We start from the raw sequence: 25648 nt of genomic DNA, 5'->3' as shown, positions 1-25648 counted from the left end.
CTTGATTTTAATTAATGATCAGATTCATTCAGTCTGACCCCAGTTACCATGGAAACTGATCCTGCTCAGATTCTATGACCCCCCCCTCCCGTAAATGGACTGATGTGGACCAATAAAGACAGCAGAGCAGGTTCTGTCATCTGTCCAGCTCAGTGGTAGAAACACGTTTATTCCCTTGTTTTAAAGAATCATCATGTATGTTTACATCAACAATCAGAGACAAACAGGTCCACCAGAACCACCACAGTACCTCTGTGGTTCTGGTCCAGTACCCGAGAGCTCTTGACACAACACCTCAAACCCAGAGCCCACTTCAGTCTGTGGAGGACTACATTATCCACAATCCTCTCTGCACGAGTCCCTGTTCAACACGAGGAGGTCTCAGGAAGTCTCATCAAGTCTCCGCTCACAAACAGAAATGGAGATCTGACCACAGACAGACAGACAGATATTCTCCAGACATTCTGTTGGAGATTTTCAGAATAAGAGCACATGATCTGTATTTAATGTTTCTCAGTCTGAGTCGAATCAGAGCGTCCTGATTGGTTGATCCAATGTTTTTAAATCCAGCGTCTGTTCTGATCCAATCAGCTGTAGTGTTAGCTCGTACAGCTCCGCCCCTCTGCAGGATGTCCAATCAGCTCGCCCCACCTCCTTCAAGAAGTCCAGGCCATCCAATCACAGTGCAGGGGGGGTGTCTAGCAGGGGGGCGTGGCTCAGAGACTCCCTCTTGTAGGTCTTGGGGGGGAGTTTGGGGACTCCATGTCGGGGGGGCACGGGGGGGCCATCCAAGGGGAGGAGGGGGAGGGGCGGGGAGGGGAGGGCCATCTTCCTGGAGGTGGGGGTGGGGCTGGGGGTGACAGGGGTGGGCGGAGGGAGGGGGGGTGAGGAGGCAATGGGGGTGGAGCTGATGGAGGCGGAGGAGGAGGTGGTGGAGGGGAAGAAGGCCTGAGGCAGCAGGTCGCAGCGAGGGCGACCCTGAGGGGGAGGGAGGAGGTGAAGGGGAGAACTGAGGGGCTCCCGAGGAGGCAGCGAGGGGGGGCTGTCGGGGGGAGACGATGACGACAACGACGAGGAGTAACGAGGGGGGAGGAGCTTACAGGTGGGCTGGCGAGGGGGGACGGCGGGGGGGCTGTCCACGTTCGACGTCATCTGTGGAGGGGGGGTGGAAGAAGGGGGGGGGGGGGGTCAGTGTGGGTGACAGAGAAAACATGAATCTGACCAGAGACCAGTTTAACAGAGTTCACAGGATCCAGATCAGGTCTAAGCTGGATCCTGTGAACTCTAGAGGAGAGTCAGGTACCTTGGAGGGGGAGGACTCAGCAGGAGCGGACTCTGGTCGTCTGCGAGGAGGAACAGGAGGAGGAACAGGAGCTTCCTCTGAACCACGACTGAAACTCACCATGGAGGAGACGGACGACGACCCTGACACACACACACACACTCTCTGTTAGACAACGTCATCATAACACACAGACACACAATGAACAACAACAACATGAAACACACACTGCATCAGCTGCACCTGTTCTGATTATGTGGTCTGTCGAGATCAGGTGTTCCTAATATTCTGACTCCTCAGGTGTGTGAATGTCATAAACAATAAGAACTAACAACAGGTGTTAGGGCAGGTGTTGGTCAGGTGTTTAGACAGGTATTGGACAGGTATTGTTTGTCATGTTTGTCAGGTGTTTGGGCAGGTGTTGGTCAGATGTTGGTCAGGTGTTTGGGCAGGTGTTTGGGCAGGTGTTGGTCAGATGTTGGTCAGGTGTTGGTCAGGTGTTTAGACAGGTGTTGGTCAGATGTTTGGACAGGTGTTTGGACAGGTGTTGGGCAGGTGTGTGGGCAAGTGTTGGTCAGATGTTGGTCAGGTGTTTGGACAGGTGTTGGTCAGGTGTTGGGCAGGTGTTTGTCAGGTGTTGGACAGGTGTTGGTCAGGTGTTGGTCAGGTGTTGGACAGGTGTTGGTCAGGTGTTGGTCAGGTGTTGGTCAGATGTTGGTCAGGTGTTTGGACAGGTGTTAGTCAGGTGTTTGGGCAGGTGTTGGTCAGATGTTGGTCAGATGTTTGGACAGGTGTTGGGCAGGTGTTTGGACAGGTGTTGATGTTTGGACAGGTGTTGGTCAGGTGTTGGTCAGGTGTTGGTCAGGTGTTTGGACAGGTGTTGGTCAGATGTTTGTCAGGTGTTGGACAGGTGTTTGGACAGGTGTTGGTCAGGTGTTGGTCAGATGTTGGTCAGGTGTTAGGGCAGGTGTTGGTCAAGTGTTTGGGCAGGTATTTGGTCAGGTGTTGGACAGGTATTGGTTGTCATGTTTGTCAGGTGTTTGGTCAGGTGTTGGTCAGGTGTTTGGGCAAGTGTTGGTCAGATGTTGGTCAGGTGTTTGGACAGGTGTTGGTCAGGTGTTTGGGCAGGTGTTTGGACAGGTGTTGGTCAGGTGTTGGTCAGGTGTTGGTCAGGTGTTGGTCAGGTGTTTGGAGCTGATACCCTGACAGGTCAGGTTCATCCTGCCTGCAGCTGATTGGTTCACAGAACTTTATCACACAGTGAGCTGTCAGCGGATGGTTTCCATGGAGACAACCCATTACTATGGACACAACACGGCAGGATGTGGTAGATTAACAGGTGAGTGATGTTAAGACAGGTGAGTGTGATGCTGTGAGATGCACTGATAACACCTGTCAATAATCAGCTCTGATTAAACTGATCACAGCACTGATACAGTTGAGAGGACAGACAAGTGAGAGTGAGGTGGATGAGAGCTCATGTACGGAGAGTCAGGTGGGTCATACTAACGTGGACCATGAGGCAGCGAGACCACAGCAAATATACTGTCGCAGGCTGTGAAGAGGAGGAGAAACACTGTGAGAAGAGGAGGAGGAGAAAAACTGTGGGGAGGAGGAGGAGAAGCACTGTGAGAAGAGGAAGAGGAGGAGGAAACAGGATTTTCATCGGTCGTGGATTATTCAGCTGCATCTTCAATATTAACTGTTTCCTGATCGGCTGTGTGATCAGCTGTGTGCAGAGAGATGGAGGTTAGTGCAGGTTAGTTTGAGCGGTTAGTGTTGTAGATACCTGTAAATAACACACACACACACACACACACACACACACACACACACACACAAACACACACACACACACACACACACACTCAGCCTCAGCTCTGTGATTGGTCGGCGGTCAGTCTTACTGGAGTGGAAGGGGCTGCTGGGACCCTGCGGCGAGTCGAACACGCTGCCTACGTCAGTAGAGCTGGAGGCGGCGGAGGCAGGGGGTGGGGTCAGGGGGGTGCGGGGGGAGTTGGGGGCAGAGACCGGCCCCCCCTCGGCCTCAGTGTCGGGGATGCGACTGTAGCTGATCTTCCTGGGCTCATTCTGCAGTGGCGTTGGGTGTCGCATGGTACCGGGCCTCGCAGCGGTCGGACGGATCCCCGGAGACTTTAGAGGACAGGTGTACTTCTTCACCTGGACACAGGTAAACACAGGTAAACACAGGTAAACACAGTGGAATTTGTCAGGTTCTATCATTAGTCCAGAAACCGTGCAGGTGGCGTTACCATGGTGATACTTACGAATCGAGGTAAGGACCGGGCATTTCGAGGTTCGATCTCCAGAGATTTGTTGAACAGGTGATCAGCGAAGTCCTTCTCTGACATGTCCTCCATTGGGTTCAGGTTCTCAAAGAACTTCTGCTCGAGAACAGAGACAACAGAACTTATCAGTCACCTGAGGTTTACCTGTGAGTTTACCTGTGTGATGAGGCAAGGCGTCAGACTGACCCTGATGTCGTTCTCCACCCTCAGACAGTACGGCTGGTTCTGGTACTGTTGGATCTCTCCTGTGATCTCGGCCACTTTCCGTCTCTTACTGAAGTTGATCAGGTCTTTGCCATGTCTGCGGAGGAAGTCGGGGTTTCCCTCCTCTGTCTTCAGGATGTTGGTCAGGTAGATTCCTGTCAGACACAGGTGTATTATTTAACCTTTGACCTTCATGTTTAAGCCTTTGTTAACAGCTGATGGAGTTGTGGATCGTACCAAAGAAGGGGACACAGGGGGGGTTGATGGAGCGCAGTTTGGCTAAATACTTCTTGTAATGGTCTTCACTCAGCTCATGAGCCTCCTCCAGGATTTTTCTCTGTCGACTCGGAATTTGCTGCAAACAAAAAACAACAAAGCTCCATCAGACACCTGCAGAGGATCCAGGTGTTACAGGTGTTACAGGTGTTTAGGTCTCATTAATCGATGATATTTTTGTTTGATTGTTCTGGTTGGTGGTGGTCAGTTGTGGAGGGTGGAGAAGCTGGGAGTCTACCTGAGTGAGAACTGTGTGTAGAACGAGACATCTTCACTCTAATATAAGAAGTCTACCTGAGACACACCTGGGTCCTGTGGACCCTGTCTCTAACAGTCTACTCAGTCCTGGACCAGAACTGCAGAGTATCACTGCTGTAGTTACCTCGAAGGTGTGGTCCAGTCTGTAGACAGGTGAGGAGTTCATGGCGCTGACGACCTCCAGAACTCCGTTAAAGTTGTTGAGCTCCTGAAAAACCTGCAGGATCTCAATGATCCGAGAAACGACGGCCACTCGCTCCTCCAGGTTCTCTGTCTCTACGATACACCTGCAGAGAGAAAACACACGCCTGAGTGCTGCTGCAGGACAGGTAAGTGATAGGCAGGTGGAGTGTGTGGAGGGTGGCGGTCTTACTTTTCAAACCACAGTGTAAGGTTGGTGGTGTGCCGGATCATCCTCAGCAGGTTCGGAGAGTGAAGCTCTTTGTCCTCTTTGGTCCAGACGCTGCCAACCAACTCAGATGGCTGCACCGCCCTGAGGGAAGTCAGACAGGTGAGAGACAGGTGAGTGACAGGTCAGACAGGTGAAAGACAGGTCAGACCAATCAGACAGGTGAAAGACAGGTGAGTGACAGGTCAGACAGTGAGAGACAGGTCAGACAGGTGAGTGACAGCTGTGTTACCTGTAGAAGTCGGACTCGAGCAGGGTGAGCTGGCGGGCGATCTCGATGGGGTGCAGGGTCATGAGGTCAAACTGCTCAGTGTTTCCTGGTTTACAGATGTGCCACTCGATTGGAGGAGGGGAGTTCTGGAAGGTGATGCTGTGACTGGGCACACTCACCTGCACCTGCTTCTTCCTCTGGATGATCTTAGTGATTGACTCCACCCACTTCCTCATTGCCTTACCTGAAACACATGACATCATCATCTGTGATTAGACACAGACATACACCTGTGTCACCGTTCACCTGTTTGCTTCAAACCTCCTCTCTGTTGTCATCGAGACCGAAACATCACTGTCTCACATAGAAACTAAATGTTATATTGATCTGATTTCAGCTCAGTGAGAGTCTGCTTCCTGTTTCAGACAGGTGAACACCTCATTAGGTTGAGTGTCAGGTGTGTTTTCTCAGGTGTGTACCTCTGACTGAGGCGATGAAGTCCTCCAGTTGTCTCAGCAGGTGAGAGTCTCTTTCAAAGTCATAGAAGTGATGCTCCACCCAGTGACGGCACACATTCAGTACTCTGCAGGAGGGGGGGATTAAACTTGACTGAACAGAATCATTTTCAGTAAAACTCAAACTACAACCTCAGAAAGGAAGACTCCCTGCTCAGCATGGGTATGGTTCTGTACCTGAGTTGGACTGGTTGGACGAACTCTTTGCGGAAGCGTTTGAGCTCTGCGCTGAGCGGCTGCTCTCCTCCCTCCATCTGATCTGGCTCGCTTGGCCTTGGCTCTGGGATCTCGAACCTGAACACACCACAGACCTCAGATCAGCATCAAATCCAGACGTGTTCACGTTAAAAACCACAGAAGAAGAAACCGTCTCCACTGATCTGGAGGCAGTGGAGAGAAAACAAACCACTTCTCTTTCCATCAGTTTTCAGATGTTTGTTATTGTATTTGGCACATGTTTGAGTCATGTGACCTGGAAACACCTGAGCCCTGATTTTAAATGTGCAGTGCTGTGATTGGTCAGTGTAGGTCAGACAGGTGAGCTCACCTCTCCATGAGCAGGTCCAGCAGCTCCTGAGGTTTACAGAACGACCTGTAGGTGGTCAGAAATGTTCGGACAAAGTTTGGATCTGAGGAGGAAACAGAGACAGGTAGTGATCAATCAATACTCTGATCATTCAGACCAGGACCGGATCAGATCAGGATCAGTTCATGTGTGTTCAGCAGGACAGACTCCACTGAGCATGTGCAGAAGCTGGAAAATGTGACTCTGACTCCAGCTGTGCAACACACACACACACACACACACACACACACACACACACACACACACACACACACACACACACACACACACAGCTGTGTTACTGTGATCTGATTGGCTGCTGGAGCTGACGTCACTTCACTGTGAAAACACTGAGAGGAAACAAAGAGGAGACGCCTGCAAACAATCAGACAGGAAACACACACACACACACACACACACACACACACACACACACACACACACACACACACACACACACACACACACACATTTATTCCTCTGAACTTGTGAGGACCGTCACTCACACACTCCAACCGGTCTTTGACTGAGTGGGGATCACATGGCAGAGCAGTGTTTGGTCATGTGACCTAAAGGAATATTGCCCAGAATCCCCTGCAGCCTGACCTTTGAGATGAGATTTCTTCTTCCATAGTGATGTCATTCTTTCAAAATAAGAGCTTATAGCAGAGACCTCAACCTGCAGTGGATCAGATCTGGACTCTGAGACTGAAACAGATCCAGGTGGGGATTCTATCAAGTGAAACATATTCTGATCTGAAGGTCTTTACCTGTCCAGGTCAGTCAGGTGGGCTGGTCTGAACCGACTCTGTCTCAATTACACCTGTGTGACATAAGGTTTCACCTGTGTGACATCACGTCTCACCTGCGTACATATGGAAGGTGAGCCTCTCGATCAGTTTCAGGACCGTCCCTGCTTTGATGATGGGGATCCCAGACTTGGACTGGACGTTCTCCTCGAACACGACGTTCTCCTCGGAGTCCGGCTCGGCGAACCGGTACACCTCGGCCCCCGGCAGCCTCATCTGCTCCTCCTTCTCCTCCTGCAGCATGGCCGAGTCCAGCATGCGCTCCAGCGTGCTGCGGTACTGCAGCGAGATCAGAGCCGCCATCCAGCCATTCTTCTCCTCGGCGGACTTGGCGGCGAACACCACGCTATTCCCGTCCTTCAGGATGATCTCAAAGGCGTGCCGGTACTCACCCTCCTTGTCGTCCTTGTCGTTGATCTGGACTTTCCTCATGAAGAACTTCTCTTTGAGCCGGTACTCAGCAGCGGAGCCGGCACCGGGCAGCCGTGGCGGGCCGTGGTTGGACTTGCAGCAGATCATCAGGCCGTCAAACAGGAAGATGTGGCGCTCGTGTTTGGCGCCGACGCGGGTCAGCGTGCCCTCCATGATGAACTCGTTGCAGCACTGGCCGATGTCCTTTCCCTCCCAGCCATCGATGTTCTTCTGGATCTCGTTCATCTTCTTGATGGCCAGGTGCTTCCCCTTCATCTGATGGCTGTAGAAACGACACGCCGATTCGCTGAAACACCACAGAAGAAGAAAACACCGTTAATCAGGACTCTTGAGACAGGATCTGGTTTCAGGTACGATGGAGGTATTAGTGCTAAGACCTGGTCTCATCAGAATCTTTTTCATATTAAAGGAACAGTTCACCAGCACAGCTCCTTCATCAGTAACACCTGAACGCACCATGGGCACCAGATGGAAACAGATTTGATTTCTTTTGTAATTTTGTATCTGTAGTTGCTGTTTATTGATTGTTCTCTGTACGTTGACCCTGAATGATCCTCTGGGTTTTTCAGCTCTGACCTGATCCTGATGGTTTCACAGAGGAGCTGCAGCAGAGTCCTGTTTGGACTCTTTGCCCCGGGTTTTGCCTGACAGACTGAAACCTGCAGACATGACTCAGGGCTCCAAAAACTCCAGAAACCACCTCTGAGAGGTCTATGAACATTTAGATTTAATTTTCCTGTAAAATATCAAAGATTCAAATTATTGCTAAACAGATAATTTATTGATCAGATTCTGATCAGTGACACTACATGTGGTTACAGACAGAGCCAGTGTATTGATTATTGGTTTCTAATGTTGTGTTAGTCTGATCTAAGCACTGATGAAGACACCCCCCCACCCCCCCCTCCTGTTTGAGGTGACCACAGTCAGACCTTCGAGATTTTGGGGTGAACTGTTCCTTTAACTCATCATTGGGTTGTTTTCTACAGGTTCATCACATGACAGCTCGGTGAGTTCTGATTGGACGACGTGTTCGGTACAAACCAGCGAGGCCGCCGTGACGGCCGCACGCTCCGACAGGAAGTGAGGTAACGGCGTGAAGACCAACCTCAGCTCGGACACACAGCCAGACTGTTAAACACACAGTGACATCATCATTGTCACTGTGACATCATTACGTACTGACACATACAGATCACGGTTCACTGAAGCTGAGTGATGTGTTCAAGGACCAGTCTGTGTCTGTATTTCTCAAACACACTGACGTCAACAGTGATAACTGCTTCACCTTTAACTACACCTACTGCTACACCTGAAGCACCTGGAGATTTATCATGTGATGTTCGGGACAAACGGGTCATCAGGTTCAAAGTTGCAGCAACAGCCTCACACAGGAGAGGTGACAACTGACTGATCATCATGTTAACATCATCATGCTAACATGTAAACAATCACCCTCAGAAACCAAACAAGAAGAAAACAGTTGATGTGAACCAGGAAAATGTCTCAGGTCTCTGCTGCCTGAGTGTCCCTGAACGTGGCTATAAACACTGATGCAGGTGTAGGCGGTGTGGTCAGTGACGGGTGGACAACATGATGAGCAGGACGTGAACAGTCAAACTGAGCGGACTGTTCCTTTATTTCCAGTTCAGACCAGTCACTGTGTTTCAGCTGCAGGTCGATAATCAGTTTACACCATAAACCCCTGAGGTATGCCCCGCTGTTTCACAACCCCCACCTGCCCCCATAGCCCCACCTGCCCCCTCTGTCTCCACCTGCCTCCACCAACAGCCCCAGTGCAGCTCAAACAAAAAGACAGAAGAAAGTGAAGTCACCTACGTCCTCATATCCACCTGTGAATCATCCACCCATCTGTCCTCGTCCTGTCCTCCACCTATCCTCCTCCTCCTCCTCCTCCTCCTCTTCTTGCTCCTCTGAGCGTTCGAAGTTTAAACTTTATTACCAAACAGCAGCAGCGTCTCCTCTCTGAGTTCTTTTCTTTCTGACAGAGAACAATAAGCAGCCGAGCAGCACCGCCCAGAGACTGACGCTGCTTCCTGTTAACACACACACTACACACACACACACACACACACACACACACACACACACACACACCTCCATCCCCCTCACTCCAACCTACGACCCTAACGAACCCCCCTCCCCTCCTGGTCTATTTTAGTCCAGAGAGGATGGGAGGAGTCCAACACACTGGTCTCTGTTTGTCCCAGTGTTTAACTCTTTGTTCCTACTGAACCTCAATCTGTTCTGTGTGTTTGTTGTTGTTTGTTTTCTACACTTTAACATTTTTTCTGTTCGTTCTACCTTCTCACCTGTTGAAGAACTCAGAGAACCTGATGAGGAAATCCTGAACCTGAGCTCTGACAGAACCAGAGTTGTTCACCTGAGTGTTTGAGATGTGAGGGTGGAGGTGTAGACAGGAGGGTGGAGCTCCGACCTCTGACCTCTGTGGATGTATAGAAGTGTATGATGGTGTGTGACGGTGTTGACAGGTGTGTACAGGTGAGATACCTGAGCCTCCTCTTGGCAAGGCTCCTGGAACAGATCCTCTCCATGCTGCTCTGCAGGTTGAGCAGGGCAGTGATGGCCTGCTTCAGACACTCCTTATCCTCCTCCTCCTCACTCTTCTCCTCCAGTTGCTACGGAAACATGAGACTGTGATCAGCACCTGCTCTGCGGTTAAACATTTAACCTGCCAGGATTGACTGTGGACCAGGACTGACTGTGGACCAGGACTAAAGAACATAAATATATGATATAAAATGACCAGGACCAGGCTTGATCTAGACCTCAGTCCAGATTCAGCAGCAGCATGTAAACAAAAACAGCAGAATCTGAGCTCATCCTGTCAGAATCCAGGATCAGAACCAGATCAGGATAAACCCCCTGCACCCCCCCCTCCCAACTCCCCTCAGTCCTGAAATAATCTGCAGAACATGACTGGAGGTATTATAGAGATTTAACCTCGGCCGGGACAAAGGAGCTTACAGCTGCACCGTGGAAAGTCCCAGACCAGGACCCACAGGATACTGCTCTGACTGGGAACCATGGACTGGTTTCATATCTGTTAGTTGTTGAGCGTTGTTCTTTGAGGCAGGGACACACCTGGTCCTCTGGACCACTGACTGTTTTTTGTTTATGAGGAGAATCAGCTGATCAGTGAGGCATCTCCCAAAATATCTGAACCCCGACTGGTCCACGTGGGGTCCTATTGGTCCCAGTTCATAGTACAGGTGTATTACAGGTACACAGGTGTAGTGGACTTACCTTAAGGATCTCAAACAGGTGCAGACAGTGGTAAACAGGAGTGAGCAGCAGTCTGGGCAGAACATACTGAACCGCCTCTTTAAACCCTTCACAGATGGACTGAGGACAAAGAGACAGACAGCAGCACCTTCATCATCATCATCATCATCACCTGAGTCAGGTGTGTACAGTCTGTCAGTGTCTGATGAGCAGAACCTCCTTGGACAGGTTTATGTCTCTAAACACTACATTACCCATGAGCCTCAGCGCCACCGGAGAAGAAGATTGTTTTAATGTTTGATCAGGCTTCTATACAGTGAAATAATTATCTTACAGCAGACTCTGAAGTTCTGTGATTGGCTGTCTGCCAGTGAAATGCATCCTGGGAGTTGTAGTTGACCTCTCTCTCACCTGTTGTTCTGATGACTGACAGTTTGTCTCTTAATGAGGGGTTTTAACCTCAGGAGCCAGCAGCTCCTGCAGAAACTCTTCAGACTGTACACACTGATGTCAGCTGCAGTGGGCGGGGCTTACCTGCAGGTGGAAGGCAGCACCAGGTTTGGACACCTGACTGAGGAAATGTTCGTGAAAACCAGAGCGCAGGATGTCCTGAGTGTACGTCTCATAGGGGTCAAAGGCCAACTCCTGTCAATCAAACCACACATCAGAAAGAACCAGAGATAATCAGTCACACAGGTACAGGTGTATCCATGTACAGGTGCACAGACCTCAGCCAGATCCTCGAAGCAGCTTCCCACCAGGGGATGGGGACTTCCTTCATCCGTCATCTCCACCGTGTCCTCGATCAGACCCAACAGCTTCACCGTCACCTCGTGGATATCTACGATCCGACTGAAGATACTGTCCACGTCCTGACAGAGACAGATCAATCACACTGTCAGACTGCAGAGGATCAGACAGGTGATGAGACAGGTGATCAGATAGGTGGACAGGTATTGAGCTGATACATACGTGCTGGGAGAAGAGCATGGGGCTGGAGTTGAAGGGCTCTCTGAACACCTTGATGAGCAGGTTGAGTTGCCTCAGGTATTGTCGACCGTCTGACATGAAGCTCCGCACCAGCTCGTAGTAACTCTGCTCCTCATTGGCTGACGGCTCCTCGTCCATCAGAGGGAAACCGCTGATGTCCTCCTCGTCCTGGTGGAACATGTCCATCAACACCTGCATACAGAGAGACAGGTGAGACAGAGAGAGACAGGTGAGGGACAGGTGAGACAGAGAGAGACAGGTGAGAGACAGATGAGGGACAGGTGAGACAGAGAGAGACAGGTGAGGGACAGAGAGACAGGTGTACCTTGTCAGCACACATGGCCACAGTGATGTCCTGCTGGGAGATCTCATAGTGTCGGATGTTCCTGACGTAGTTTCCGGCGAGCTTCAGGATGTCAGCAGAGATATACTCCAACACCGCCACCATGTAGACTGACACCTGGTGGTCTATCTTATACCCCAGCACCTCCTGACAACACAAGGCATCATGGGAAACAGTTAGTGTTTGTGGGTGATGATGAAACAGTGATGATACAGTGATGATGAAACAGTGATGATGAAACAGTGATGATGATACAGTGATGATGGAACAGTGATAATGAAACAGTGATGATGATACAGTGATGATGAAACAGTGATGATGAAACAGTGATGATGATGCAGTGATGATGGAACAGTGATAATGAAACAGTGATGAAATAGACAGAGGCGGTACCTTGAGCAGCGGGTGGATCTTGTCGACAGGTAACGCCAGTGGGTTCCTCCTTTTCCTCTTCTCTATGGCAGCCTGAGCATCAGCGATTGCCCACTTATCAATCGGATGAGGAAAACTCTTCTGAACTCGCTCCTGAGGGGAGGAGGGGGAGGACAGGTGAGGAAAGAAACCAGACTCACCTGGTCTAGACCATCAGGACTCATCTGATCTGGACTTAACTTCTGGAATCTGCACAAAATACTTGGACTCATCTTTTGTAAACTTCTGGACTCATCTGGTCTAAATATCTGGACTCATCTGGTCAAGTCTGGTCACATCTGTCAGAAACTGATTCAAACAGAAACCAGCAAAAATGCTTCTGTTTTAAGTCACACATAGACAGTGTTGTTGATCACACTGCAGGACACACCTGCCCTCTACTCTGGTTGGACAGCTGGACTGACGACTCACTGTCTCTCAGTTACAGACTAAAACCTGGATCATACATTAGTGCACAACAACTGATGACCAGGTGTTTGATGCAGCCAATCAGCTGCTGTCTGTAGACATCACACAGGTACACCTCAGGATCCGGCTGTGAGTGTTTTTCAGTTTGTTGGTGTTAATTATTTCAGGTTTGGTCAGTATTTGTTTGTTGTTTTTGTTTTGTTTGTTGTTTACTACACTCTTATCTGTTCCAGCTGACACATGTGGATCCTGTGGGGTTAATGTCAGACAGGTAGGGGCCACCCGCAGGTCGCTGATTGGTTGTTTGCTGCAGGCGTTTGCCTTAGTGTGATCAACTGATTCGACATGTCACCAAACAGGGAAACAGCACACACACATGATCTGAGGCTGAGGAGCAGTGAGGGGTCAGAGGTCAGAGGTCAGAGGGGTGGGTCAGAGGTCAGGGGTCAGTGTGGTAAAACACCAGGAGTCTGTGGTGTTTTACTAGAGAGCACCTCATCATCTCACTGCAGCCTCCATCAGCTGGAAACAAGAAACAAACCGGACCAATCACACTTCAGCCCCACAGTGATGTCATCAGGTTCAGGTGTCATCACAGGTAAGATAACAGAGTCTTTAAAAACATGTAAAGGACCATTCCAGTGATTCTACTGTCTGTTAAACTGCTGTATTAAAAACAGCTTTATTTAAACAATGAGTGTGAACTGTGTCTGATCGAGGAGTGACACTGTCAGCAGAGAGCACTCACTACATGTAACTAATGCTAATGCTAATTAACATATTTATGACATCATGGCGTCGTATTTACATCATGCCTGAGATCAGCTGGTTTCAGTTCTTGCTCTGTTTGTTCTCTCTGTTCTCTCCCATAAACACTGGACTGAACTGAACTCTGGTCCCAATAAATCTGTTCCTGTCTTTTCTCATCACATCAGTGATATTTAATATTTCACACTGAGGCTGTTTGTCAACATTTAGAAATTGTCCTTTAACTCCTGAACAGTCACCTGCTGCTCTGACATCAACCTCAGACCCACAGGTCAAATTAAACTCTTTCACTTTAGAAACTGAAGAATCTGAGCCACAAACAGCTCCTGACTGTGTGTAGTTGTGTATAGAGCTGTATGGTGTATATGTGTAGTTGTATAGCTTTATGTGTACTGTGTATATTTTACAGTTGTGTAGTCATGTATCACCTCGACATCCTGGACGGTGCGTGGCTGAGCCTGACACAGCATACTGAGCAGGAGCAGGATCAGCTCCTCGATGTACTGCAGCGCCTCCTGCTGGGACACCAGGTTAGGATGCACCTGGTTCAGTACCTGCAACATACACACCGCTTATGTATCCCATGAACAGTGTTTACAGACCCAGAGGTCTAATACACTCAGTCAGAAACCAGCTCAGAGTCTGGTTTTGTTCCCAGCATGCACTGCTCTGTTAGATGACTCTGTGCTGCCACTAGGTGGAGGGAGGCCAGCATTACAGCAGGTGGAGCTCTGACTGCTGCTTCTATCTGCAGACATGAAGAACACCACAGAACCTGCACACCTGACTCACCTGTACAGGTGTACATTAGAACTGAGCTCAGACTCACAACACTGTGGTGAAACATGTAAATAAACCTATATAATGTTCTGCTGTCAGTCTGACAAACTTCTTTTGATCGATTGGTTGATTGGTTGAATGTGCTGACCACAGAGAACAGCAACAGACATGATCATCAGGCTGTAAACAGGTGAACTGTCCCTTTAAGACTGCAGGACAGACTCACTGTTTACTACAACTCACACACCTGCCCGTGTGTGTGTGTGTGTGTGAGTGAGTACCTCACCTATATGCAGGTGATACAGGTGAGTTGTATCTGAACACACGGACCTGCATGTCTCTATTTGACCAACAATAAACTGACTTCACCACCTGAAACTGCTTCTACACATACTCAGAACTGAAGCTCTGAGTCCATCAATCGATCAGCTCCCTCAGATGTTAGAGACTCTGAGTCTCTGGTGGAGATGAACTCTTCTCTGACCAGCAGTCAGGTACAGAGACCAGGAGAGACCTGACTGTGTTGTCTATGTTACTGTGTCTCAGTGTTATTGTGTTAGAGTGTGTCTGTGTGTGTACCTTCTCCAGTGAAGGCACCAGCAGGCCTCTCCATTTCGGTGCGTTCTCCTCGTTGAAGAAGTCGTACTGCAGCTGGGCCGCCTGCATGGCTGCTGCTGCTGCGGGGTGTGCGGGGTCTGAGCGCCGCAGCGGGACCGACACGCACGGTTTCACCGGTTTACATGAACGCTGTGCGGGTCTGTCCGGGTCCAGCAGGGCGGGTGAAGCGGAGAGCGGGGACGGGCCGTTCCTCCGGAGCAGCTGCCGTCACTGCGACCATTGTCGGCCGCTACACGGAGAGCTAGCTGCGGCCAGATGTTCCGCAGCTAACTGTTAGCTCCGCGGCTAGCAGCTAACTGTAGGGTGTAGTTCCGTTTACCGGGACGACAGCATGGTGTTCGTTAACCGTTCCATACTAGCAGTACCGGGACTCGGCGTGACAGTTAGCGGACGCTGCTGAGCTGGCCGGGGATGTTAGCCTGTTAGCATGTAGCCTGGCCGCTAACGGTAGTAGCGGTTAGCAGCGGGACGGATCCATCCGCGGCGGCCCGGTTAACGGGCGGACAGTCACCAGCCCCCGCTTAACGTGAGTCTCTCTGTGAGCGGACAGACGGTGAGGGATACCCGGGTTATCGGTGTGAATTAGCGGGCTGCTCGGTGCTCTCCGCTCCGCTTCGCTGCTAACATTTTACCGGACACAGCGACTCTCCGGCGGGGCGACTCCGTTACTGTAACCACGCTCCTCCAGAAGGTGTTCGCCGCTCCGGCTCTGTCCGGGTTCTCTCCGGGTTCTCTCCGACAGCAGCTCCGCCCCCGGCCTCCTGACAGGCGGACAGTCACCGAGCTAACGGCCGGTCACGGTGAGCAACGGTCGGTTGTTGTGACTCCGGTGTGCGGTACCGTAGACTGTGAAGCGGCTGAGCATGCGCAGTGGGCAGAGTCTGACGTACATGGGCGGGGCTCCTGAGTGGGCGGGGCTTCCGTAGACGGCGCGTGGCAGAGTGACGTCTGTTGTCCCTGGCGGCGACCGGCGGTAGTGCAACTGAGAGGCTGAAAGGTATACTGAGTATTGCAGTAAACTGAGTACTGCAGTGTATTCAGTACTACAGTAAACACAGTACTGTGTAATACTGGATACTATCTAATAATCTGACATCACAGCAGGAGTGAAACAGGTTCAAAAGTCTGTGAATCAAGATGTAAAACCTGGAAATTAAGAAATAAATATAGAGATTAAAAGTGAATTAAAAGTTCATTCTTGATCATTTCCACCACAAAGTCCATTTAGCAGCTGTTCTGTTGGTTTTGACCACATGTTCTTCCAGGACTGATCCACCAACACATCATGTAGTGAACAGAGGTTATAAGAATATATAAATATATGAGTTATATCTGAATTCCTAAAGATGCAGAAGCAGTGAAAACACCATTTAATTCTAACTTAATCCTTTAACTAAACTTTTATTTGTGATGGTTTCAGTTGTGTTCTCACCTAGTCTGTAATGAACAAACAACACAGTCAGTTCCTGCTGCTTAAAACTTCAGACAGTGACACCTGGTGGTGATCAGGTGGTTCCTACAGGTGAGTGATCTGATCCTCTCTCCAGCACATTTCTGTTGTTATTGTTCCTGCGTAAATCATCTCAAATCTTTGAGGAAACTAATCAAATGTACTTCATCAGAAAGAACAAAAACACAGAAAGTGAACCTGTTCAGGCAGCTTCGCATCTGTGAAAACAGACACAGAGCACACCTGGATCCTGATCAGGGGGATGCATGTCTCTCTTGCTCACAGGGTGAAACTTTAGCACATTTATTTGTCCAGTGTCCCAGGTTGGGGGGCATGTTTGAGTTTTTGAGGGGTTGGTTTTTGGGTTTGGGGGAGGTTTTTTCATTTGAGTTGTTCATCTGTGGTCCCAAGTATTCAGCCAGAAAAAAGGTTCACATTCACTGATAAACTTCATTTCAGCTGCCAAATTACCCAAGGACTGCTGAAGGCTCGGCTCCAAGTGGAGCGTGCCTACTATAAAATGGTGGACAATTTGGACGCATTCTGCCTTAAATGGGCACTAGAGGGAGTACTGTGCTCACTGGAGGGTGATGGAAATCTGATCTTCACTTTCTAACTGATGTAATAAGGAAGTCTTGTCTGCACCGTTTGTTTGTTTTCTGTTGTTCTTTTTGTTTTTTCACAGATGTAGCTAAGGTCCTTTGTAGTATATCTCTAGTAGTGTGTAATAAAGAGCTTTCAGAGAAATCAGATGATCAGGAGAATGAAGACAATGTTCAGACAGTGACTGAAAATCACATCAAGGTCAAATGTTCAAATGAAAATGATCAACTAAAACTATTCTGTTCTTAACGATACTGCTTTAGCTCATGTACAATTACTTTTATCTTTTATTTAGATTATCACAGGCCCTGATTTCAATGGGCCTGACAGGTATCAGGTGGTGTTCAGGGACCTCTGACACCTCAGCCTAATGTATCTAACAATACAGCTGAAGCTCGTATAACTGTAGTTTCCATGAGATCAGTGTGAGTGTGATACACTCAGCTGCAGTCCTCAACACTCAACTGTCGAGGAGTTTAACATCAGAGACTGAACCTAAACCTACTGGATCTAGGACGTGTAATGTAAGTTTAATGATGTTAACATTAAAAACTCAGTTCTCCTGAACCCTGCAGTAAGACAGCTCCTCATGGACGACATCAGAACACATCCAAAAGTATCTACAGTTATATCACATGAAAACAAAGAGAAACAGATCTGTTAAAACTGAGAGAACTGAGACTTAGTCTGATGTTGTTTATATTGTTTATTTACAGCTGAACATCAGTATGTCAACAGAAGACTGAAGAGACACTTTCCACGTCCAGCAGAGGGCAGCAGGGAATTTCAGAGGGTACAGGAGGGTATGATGGGGTATTAGAGGGTACAAGAAGGGTATGATGGGGTATCAGACTGTGTCTCAGTCTGCAGGTATCTCTGACTCTGGATCTGCCACTACTACTCAACACTCATCATCCTTACTCATTTCAATGTTATTATTATTATAATATGGAGCTGGGGTATCTGATGGGTTTTGGTATCATGGCTGGATTAACATACTGAGGGGCCTCCAGGCAAAGATTAGTTCTTGGACCCTGTTTGGCCCAACTATACATGACAATGTCATAATTTCCTCAGAAACTAACCAGTGCTAAAAGCTGAACTGATTTATTGAACATAGAAAATTAATTGACAACAATGTTGATAATTGACGACCTGAAGTCTTTCTGAAGCAGAAATTCCAAATGGTGATGAAGATTTGCTGGTTTTCCAACTTTTCTCCACCAGTAAACTCAACGTTTGTATTGAATTGTAATAATATGCTGAAATTAATATAATTGCTGGTTGCAGCCTAATATTTCCTCTATGGTGGAATAATATGACCTTACCTGAGGTTTTTAAATTGTTATTGACACAAATTAGCAACAAGTATAAATTAAAGCAGTTCAGGTCTTAAAACTAAATTTTGTCCCTCTACAAGAACAGGACCATGACAAGGAGGATGGAGGACCTGTTTCAATCAGGTGGTATCAGCAGGTAGAGAAGGAGCATGATGGGGTATCAGGGTATCAGGGTTTGGAGATATTTATAGGGCGTCAGAGATATCTGGCGACATTGGAGGGTTTAGGAGCAGGGTGATGGGGTATCAGGGGATTCTATGATATCAGTAGATATCAGAGAGTACTGGAAGGTTTAAAAGGCTATGGAGTAGGATCAGAAAATAAAATAGGGTATCAGAGGTTACAAGAGTGGTTTCAGCAGGTATCAGAGGATTTTAGAAGGCATCGTGGATATCGTAAGGTTTACAGGGGTACGGGGGGATTGTAGTGTATAGAAGGGGTATGACAGGGTAAGAGTGTTTCAGAGGCCATGAGAAATATGGAGGTGGTGTGGGGGGTATTAGTTGGGATGACTCCCCTTTCCCTGAGGGAGTCATCCCAAGGGATCAATAAAGTCTAGTCTAAGTCTGATTATCTGTTCAACATAAACTCAGACATACCCTGATTCTTTGCATCATGAAGAAACAGTCACTCCTCCATCAGCCTGTTCTGTCAGTGGGTATAAGAGAGGGGTATCAGCAGGTATCAGTGGTTATCTAAGGGTATGAGGGGGGTACAAATGTGGCATCCAGCCTGCTGCAGTATCTGTGGCTGGGCTAAAGACAACTGAGGGAGTTTCTTTCAGGGTTCACATAATAAAGCAGCAGTCAGTCAGTTGAATAACACCACAGTTTATACACATGGATCACCTGAATGACCTGTTCACATCTGGGCTTCCTGCATATGAGAGAAGAAGATGTTAATCCTCCTGACAGAGTTAAAATCCAGTTCTGATCTCAGACCAGCCGAACAGTGAATCAGGGTGGTGGTTGACTTGGTTTGGTGAGTAAAGGGACTCAGGTTTTGTCTGGTTCAGATGATCCACATGTTCTCCAGACAGACGTAATGTTCCTCATTCAGCTTGATGGTTAAACTCCAGGTCAGAGTCTGTGGCTCAGCTCGCAGGCTGATGGCTGAGTGTACAAACAACAACTCCTACGTTAAAGTTAACACTGCTTCAGTTCATTCATATATTTTCTTCTCAGGTATAAAACAGCAGGCTTTATATACACACCTGTGTCTATGTGGACGAACCCTCTGATCCAAACCTGCCATCAACACTCAAACATCCTCTTATACCAGAACTCAAACCTGAACATCACATGTAAAATCAAATAATAATGCATACCGTATATTCACATTAAACACTACCTGGTCATGTGACTACAGGGTTTAACCGACCTACAGCAGATTCTTGTGAACAGAAGGAAAAATCTAGGTTCTAGGTTTATCTCATTCTGAGAGGGAGGTGAGAACCTGGTCCATCTGACAGGAGCTGACTGACCCAAACATCACAACATAAAATATCTAAGAGGACTGAGGACTCTTCACTAAAACCCTGACCTGAGTGAGGAAAACTGCAGCTCAGACACTCAGAAACCTTCTTAACTGAGTCACGTTTAGTGTTGAAAAACTTCAGAGGGTCTGCCGACCTGGATCAATACAGCTGATCAGTTTGATGTTTCACTCCTGTTTGTTGATCAGTTCCTGATCTGGATCTGCAGGTTTGGATCATTAGGTTCTTCAGTGTGTGTTTTTGTGTGCGTTGTGGCTGCGGTCGAGTTCAGTCTCAGTCTGCAGACTTGGTCTTTATCTGGTCTGGTTTGTCAAGTTCAGTGACCCAAACAACACAAACCTCTCTGCGAGTCTGGACTCTGGGTCAGGAATGGTTTTCTAGAAATGATTCTGGTTTTTAAAAGGTTCTGGACTCTGGACCTGGATTAGGGTTTGTCTGATGTCAGCACATGTGGCTGCAGGTACATGGTAAAAATAAAGGTGAGTCCATCCTGTTCAGTCTGTGACTTTAACCAATAAGGAGCAGTGAAGTCCGTCTGCTGGACTCAGAGAAGGACCAAGAGAATCTGGGTCACAGTATTGAGACTGTGTCTGAATCAGAGCTGCACTGATCAGCTGATCAATGAATCAATATCTGATCTGGAGTCAAACATGGTTCCACTGAGAGAATTTTCTGCTTTGTTTTTCTTTGATAATAAATTTAATCTAAACAGAATAATCAGCTGATCCTGGATCTGCTCTGGACCTGGACCTGGTCCTGGACTTAGTCCTGCTGTAAACTCAGTTCAGCAGAAACCAGAATTACAGGAGGCGTCAGAGACTGAAATAAATAATGGTCCATTTAACTGTTGCAGACTGAACAGATTCAGTCCAGATTCAATCCAGAATCAGTCCAGAATCAGTCTAGACTCAGTCCAGAATCAGTCTAGACTCAGTCCAGATTCAGACTCAGTCCAGAATCAGTCTAGACTCAGTCCAGATTCAGAATCAGTCTAGACTCAGTCCAGATTCAGACTCAGTCCAGAATCAGTCCAGAATTAGTCTAGACTCAGTCCAGACTCAGTCCAGACTCAGTCCAGACTCAGTCCAGAATTAGTCTAGACTCGGTCCAGACTCAGTCCAGATTCAGTCCAGACTCAGTCCAGATTCAGACTCAGCCCAGATTAAGACTCAGTCTAGAATCAGTCCAGACTCAGTCCAGATTCAGTCCAGACTCAGTCCAGATTCAGACTCAGCCCAGATTAAGACTCAGTCTAGAATCAGTCCAGGATCAGTCTAGACTCAGTCCAGAATCAGTCTAGATTCAGTCCAGATTCAGACTCAGTCCAGAATTAGTCTAGACTCAGTCCAGACTCAGCCCAGATTCAGACTCAGTCTATAATTACACGAGGCATCAGAGACTGAAATAAATAATGATCCATTTAACTGTCGCAGACTGAACAGATTCAGATTCAATCCAGAATCAGTCTAGACTCAGTCCAGATTCAGACTCAGTCCAGACTCAGTCCAGAATTAAGTCTAGACTCAGTCCAGACTCAGCCCAGATTCAGACTCAGTCTAGAACCAGTCCAGAATCAGTCTAGACTCAGTTCAGACTCAGTCCAGAATCAGTCTAGACTCAATCTAGACTCCACTCAACCTCAGTCAAAATGTATAGTGTATGTGTGAGTATTCTATCTTTGTGAGGACCAGTTTTATGAGACCTGAGCCGGTTGTCAAACTTTAAAGGACTGTTTGAGGATTAAGACTTGGTTTTAGGGCTCAGGTCAGGAGCAGGATCAGGTTCAGGGAATGCATCATGTCAATGAATGTCCTCACAATGACAGATGTGTGTGTGTGTGTGTAGACAAACATGAACGTCACTAACACTCAGAGTGGGTCAGTCAGCAGGGGGCGCTGTGGTGCAGACTCACTCATCTGGTACAAACACTGCTTCAGATTAAAAGTGCAAATCACTGAACACGTTTCAGAAACAGCTGATTAACTCCTGTAGCTTCACCTGGAGGCCGAAGCCCCGCCTCCAACAGTCTGTCCAGGACCTGGATTAAATGAACCTCCTCCTCCTACTCTTCTTCCTCTCAGTGATCCGGGCTCAGACAGAGGACTCACGGGCGGTCTTAGATCGCAGAGCTCCGGCCTGGCTTAGGAAGGGGAAGGTGGTGCCGAGGCAGCCGGAGGCCACAGTCAGACCCAGACTGGCCCAGGCGCAGCAGATGGACCAGCCGTAACCGTGGTCCACGTCAGCCGGCAGACCGTAGATAAAGGGAGGGTTTCTAGCAAGGTCGTAGGTCACACTGGCCGCATACGTACACAGAGAGATGGTGCAGAAGATCCCTGAGGACAGACCAGAGACCAGATCAGAGACACGAGACACGAGACCAGACACCAGACACCAGGGACCAGGGACCATATCAGAGACCTGAGAACAGAACCCTCTGACCCCCCATCAGCTGCAGAGGAAACAGGAAGTGACCCCTCCTCTGTCTGAATGCAGCTCTAGTCTTTGTTTTCTGAGCTCTGATTGGCTGCAGCTTCATGTTGTTGTAGTTCCTAACTTTGACCACCAGAGGGCGCCACAGACCTAATGTTAGAGACAGCAGATCAACCCAGAGTCTGTCCCAGGTGAGTTTACCTGCCATGAGGAACAGCAGTCCGGAAACGTGCTGCGTCAGACTCTCCTCCCAGAAAAATCCGACCGATGCCACGATGCTCCCACACAGCAGGACAGCCGCTGCCATGCCCAGAAACCCAGCAGTGATCCGACGCAGGTCTGCAACAGATACACAGAGTGTTCAGAAAGTATTCAGACCCCATTCACCTGGTAACACATGGCATTAGTAACATCAGAATCATCAGATGGAAAAACTTCCAGAAGAACAACCATCACCATAAAACTGATCAGAGAGTCCAGACCTGATTCTCAGACTGAGAGAAACTCTGGTCTGATGAAAGCAGGGCTGAAGTGTTTGGTCTCAGGTCTGGAACCAGACTCTGCTCATCACCACCTCAGCAGTGAAGCGTGGTGGTGGGGGATTAATTTTAACATGAAACTGAGAAAAAAAGGGGGCTGAATACTTTCTGAACGTTCTGCACACACACAGTGATGAGCGTAGTAAATGAGGAAACACACAGAGCGTTTCCATGGTAACCCCCCCCCCACCCGGTCCCGCAGTACTGTTACATAAAACTGTCATGGCTCCGTTTCTACGGCAACCAGTGACAAGAAGCAAGAGGCGCCGCAGAAACTGATGGGAAGACTCTGATCCACCACAACTCCAGGACCAGAGACCCTGAGACCAGAAACCTGGTTCAAATTCAGTTTGATTCATTTCTTTTTGTTGTTTGCTGTGTGTGTCTGTGTGTGTGTGTGTGTGTGTGTGTGTGTGTGTGTGTGTCTGTGTCTGTGTGTGTGTGTGTGTGTGTGTGTGTGTGTGTGTGTGTGTCTCACGCAGCAGGTGCCACTCGTCCTGTTGGATGGTCCTGGTCAGGTTCAGAGGGATGTTTCTCAGTCTGATCGGCTGAGAGAAGTGATACTTGACGGCCGTGCAGCGATCAGCGATACCTGCAGAGACCGGAGGGACAGGTGAGACACAGGTGAGACAGACACACGTGAGACACAGGGTTGCCCCTCCCTGTCAACGCAGATAGTGAGTGAGCCACAGAACCACAGATTTGGAATCAGATGTGGTTCTGCTGTTAGAACAGTGGATCAGAACCAGTCTGCAGACTGAGGTGGACCAGACTCAGTCTGGACTCTGTCTCTACAGTTAGCGTGGGAGCAGTGCCCCCCCCACAGGGATCGATGGATCTAATCTGATCTGGGCTCAGTCTAATGCAACGTAATGATACACAACATAATGTAGACTAATGTGATTTGGACTCTGTAATCGGTCTGAGGGTCCAGATCCACATCAGTCTGACCTCCAGGCTTTGGCTCGGCAGCCGGCCAGGGAGTGCAGACACAAAACTGCAGATGTCACCCTGACCCCACATTCTCCTCCTGCAGACCAGAATCCCGCAGAGATCAGAGTCCTACAGAGACCTAAACCTGTACCAATGTCTGACAGGTGTTATCGTCCTCAGTTTATTGTCTGTGTCTGGATCCTGGTTTAGATCGTGGTCTGGATCCTGGTTCTCTGATCCAGGAGACCTGGTCTGCAGGTTCTCAGACCAGTCTGAGAACAAGGTTAAAACCAATCTGAGACCAATCCAGAACTAGTCTGCCGAGGCCAATCTGAGACCAGAACTAAACCAGAACGAAGCAGTTTGAAACATCAGAGCAGCTCGACAACATACCTCTCACACCTGGATCTGAGACACCTGGACCTGTTACACCTGGATCTGAGACACCTGGACCTGTCACACCTGGACCTGTCACACCTGGATCTGAGACACCTGGACCTGTTACACCTGGATCTGAGACACCTGGACCTGTCACACCTGGATCTGAGACACCTGGACCTGTCACACCTGGACCTGAGACACCAGGACCTGTCACACCTGGACCTGAAACACCAGGACCTGTCACACCTGGACCTGAGACACCAGGGCCTGTCACACCTGGACCAGAAACACCAGGACCTGTCACACCTGGACCTGAGACACCAGGGCCTGTCACACCAGGACCTGAGACACCTGGACCCGAGACACCTGGACCTGAGACTGACCCTCTCGGAGTCTGACCATGATGTCACACTGATCAATATGAGCTGATTGATGATGTGTCCACTGGCCACCATTTCCCATAATCCCTCAGTCTGATCACAACATGGAGGATTTTTCACCGTCAACATGGACCCAGCTCAGACTTCATCAATAACTCTGATCAATCAGTCGATCAGTCTGTCCAAACAGCTCTGACCCCCCTAACATGTGGACTCTACCAGACCAGCACCAAGACTGTCAGCACCAGATCCTGTGAGTCCTGGAACTGGCCTGATGTGGATCATCCCCAACCCCCCACCCCCCAAAACTAGGAACTCTGAAGATCTGGACCCTTAGGTCTGCAGACGGACTCTGAGAACCAGCTGTTCTCTACAGACCTGGACCTGCTGATGATCTGCATCAGCTGTGAGATCATGTTCAGCCTGATCAGAGTTTGGATCAGGACCAGGACCAGGACCAGAGTCCAGCATGTTAAACCCTGCAGCAGTGTATTTATGCATCATATGATAAATAAAGAGTCTGACCCCGGTCGATAAGCTTGTCGATGTCCGGGTCCAGGCCCTTGAAGTAGCACTTCCTCCACAGGCCGGAGTGAGTGGAGAACAGCGGCCTGCCGCACTCCGTCTCCAGGATGCCCATCCCCAGGATGGCCCGCCAGTTCTCCAGCAGCTCCTCCTCTCTGCTGCCCACATGCACAGGCTTCATCAGCGCCACGTCCCGCTGCCGGGCCCCGCCACTGCCGGTGTCCACCAGCGGCAGGTGGTAGATGGGCATCTCCCGGTTCTTCTGGTCGTTGGAGTCGGATCCGTGTCGGTCGCAGTTCTCCTTGTGTCTGCGGGTATCGGTCTCGTACCAGTGGTCGGTGGAGATGGCGGTGACCAGCAGCAGCAGGGACAGCACGCTGAGCGCGAGGCTCACCGCGGATACCGTCACCGTCGCCGGCCGGGCTCTCTCCATGGCCGGGACATGGATCGAGCCCCTCCCGGTCCCGGAGCAGGTCCCGGTGCCGCCGTTCGCTCGGTTCCCACCGCTGTTTCCGTTACTGGGCATCTTCTCCTGCCATCCTCGCAGCCGTCAGCCGTTCCCCGTTTGCCCTCGAGAGCGCGTTGTCATGCCGACTGACGGACCGTCAGAGCTGCGTCAAGGTGAACGCAGGTAGCGCGCAGTAGCACCGGAAGACCGCGGAGAGCGCCTTCAAAATAAAACAAATCTCTTCAAGA

At 49.2% G+C, this 25648-nt stretch overlaps 2 protein-coding genes and 1 long non-coding RNA gene across 4 annotated transcripts; 1 reads left to right on the top strand and 2 right to left on the bottom strand.

Moving 5' to 3' along the window:
• Positions 1 to 131: 131 nt before the first annotated feature.
• On the bottom strand, positions 132 to 15747 carry LOC108882268 (son of sevenless homolog 1). 2 transcript variants are annotated; one of them, XM_018674679.2, is made up of 23 exons: positions 14838 to 15747; positions 13907 to 14032; positions 12264 to 12395; positions 11853 to 12017; positions 11510 to 11719; positions 11266 to 11409; positions 11072 to 11182; positions 10559 to 10657; positions 9803 to 9930; positions 6895 to 7556; positions 6012 to 6093; positions 5642 to 5758; positions 5429 to 5532; positions 4971 to 5193; positions 4703 to 4822; positions 4454 to 4616; positions 4033 to 4150; positions 3778 to 3950; positions 3571 to 3687; positions 3190 to 3463; positions 2793 to 2837; positions 1304 to 1425; positions 132 to 1152 (listed from the first exon to the last, which is right to left on the bottom strand). In XM_018674679.2, the coding sequence occupies exons 1-23, from the start codon at positions 14922 to 14924 to the stop codon at positions 679 to 681; spliced, it is 3996 nt and encodes a 1331-aa protein (XP_018530195.1). In that variant the 5' UTR covers positions 14925 to 15747; the 3' UTR covers positions 132 to 678. The 2 variants fall into 2 exon arrangements, with proteins under 2 accessions (XP_018530195.1, XP_050926262.1); XM_051070305.1 differs by lacking the exon at positions 2793 to 2837 and having other exon boundaries at positions 14838 to 15746.
• LOC127142441 (uncharacterized) lies at positions 1432 to 2785 on the top strand. Its single transcript, XR_007813175.1, has 3 exons — positions 1432 to 1982; positions 2051 to 2096; positions 2160 to 2785. It is a non-coding gene; the product is annotated as an uncharacterized LOC127142441 (long non-coding RNA).
• Positions 15748 to 17620: 1873 nt separating the features above from the next.
• tmem178a (transmembrane protein 178a) lies at positions 17621 to 25626 on the bottom strand. Its single transcript, XM_018674748.2, has 4 exons — positions 24953 to 25626; positions 23212 to 23325; positions 22396 to 22533; positions 17621 to 22097 (listed from the first exon to the last, which is right to left on the bottom strand). Exons 1-4 carry the CDS (start codon positions 25476 to 25478, stop codon positions 21856 to 21858), a joined length of 1020 nt encoding a protein of 339 aa, XP_018530264.1. The 5' UTR covers positions 25479 to 25626; the 3' UTR covers positions 17621 to 21855.
• Positions 25627 to 25648: the final 22 nt, after the last annotated feature.

This window comes from Lates calcarifer, linkage group LG5 (assembly GCF_001640805.2).
Source record: "Lates calcarifer isolate ASB-BC8 linkage group LG5, TLL_Latcal_v3, whole genome shotgun sequence".
Taxonomy (NCBI): Eukaryota; Metazoa; Chordata; class Actinopteri; family Centropomidae; genus Lates; species Lates calcarifer.
This window is presented reverse-complemented; position numbering and strand designations above follow the sequence as displayed.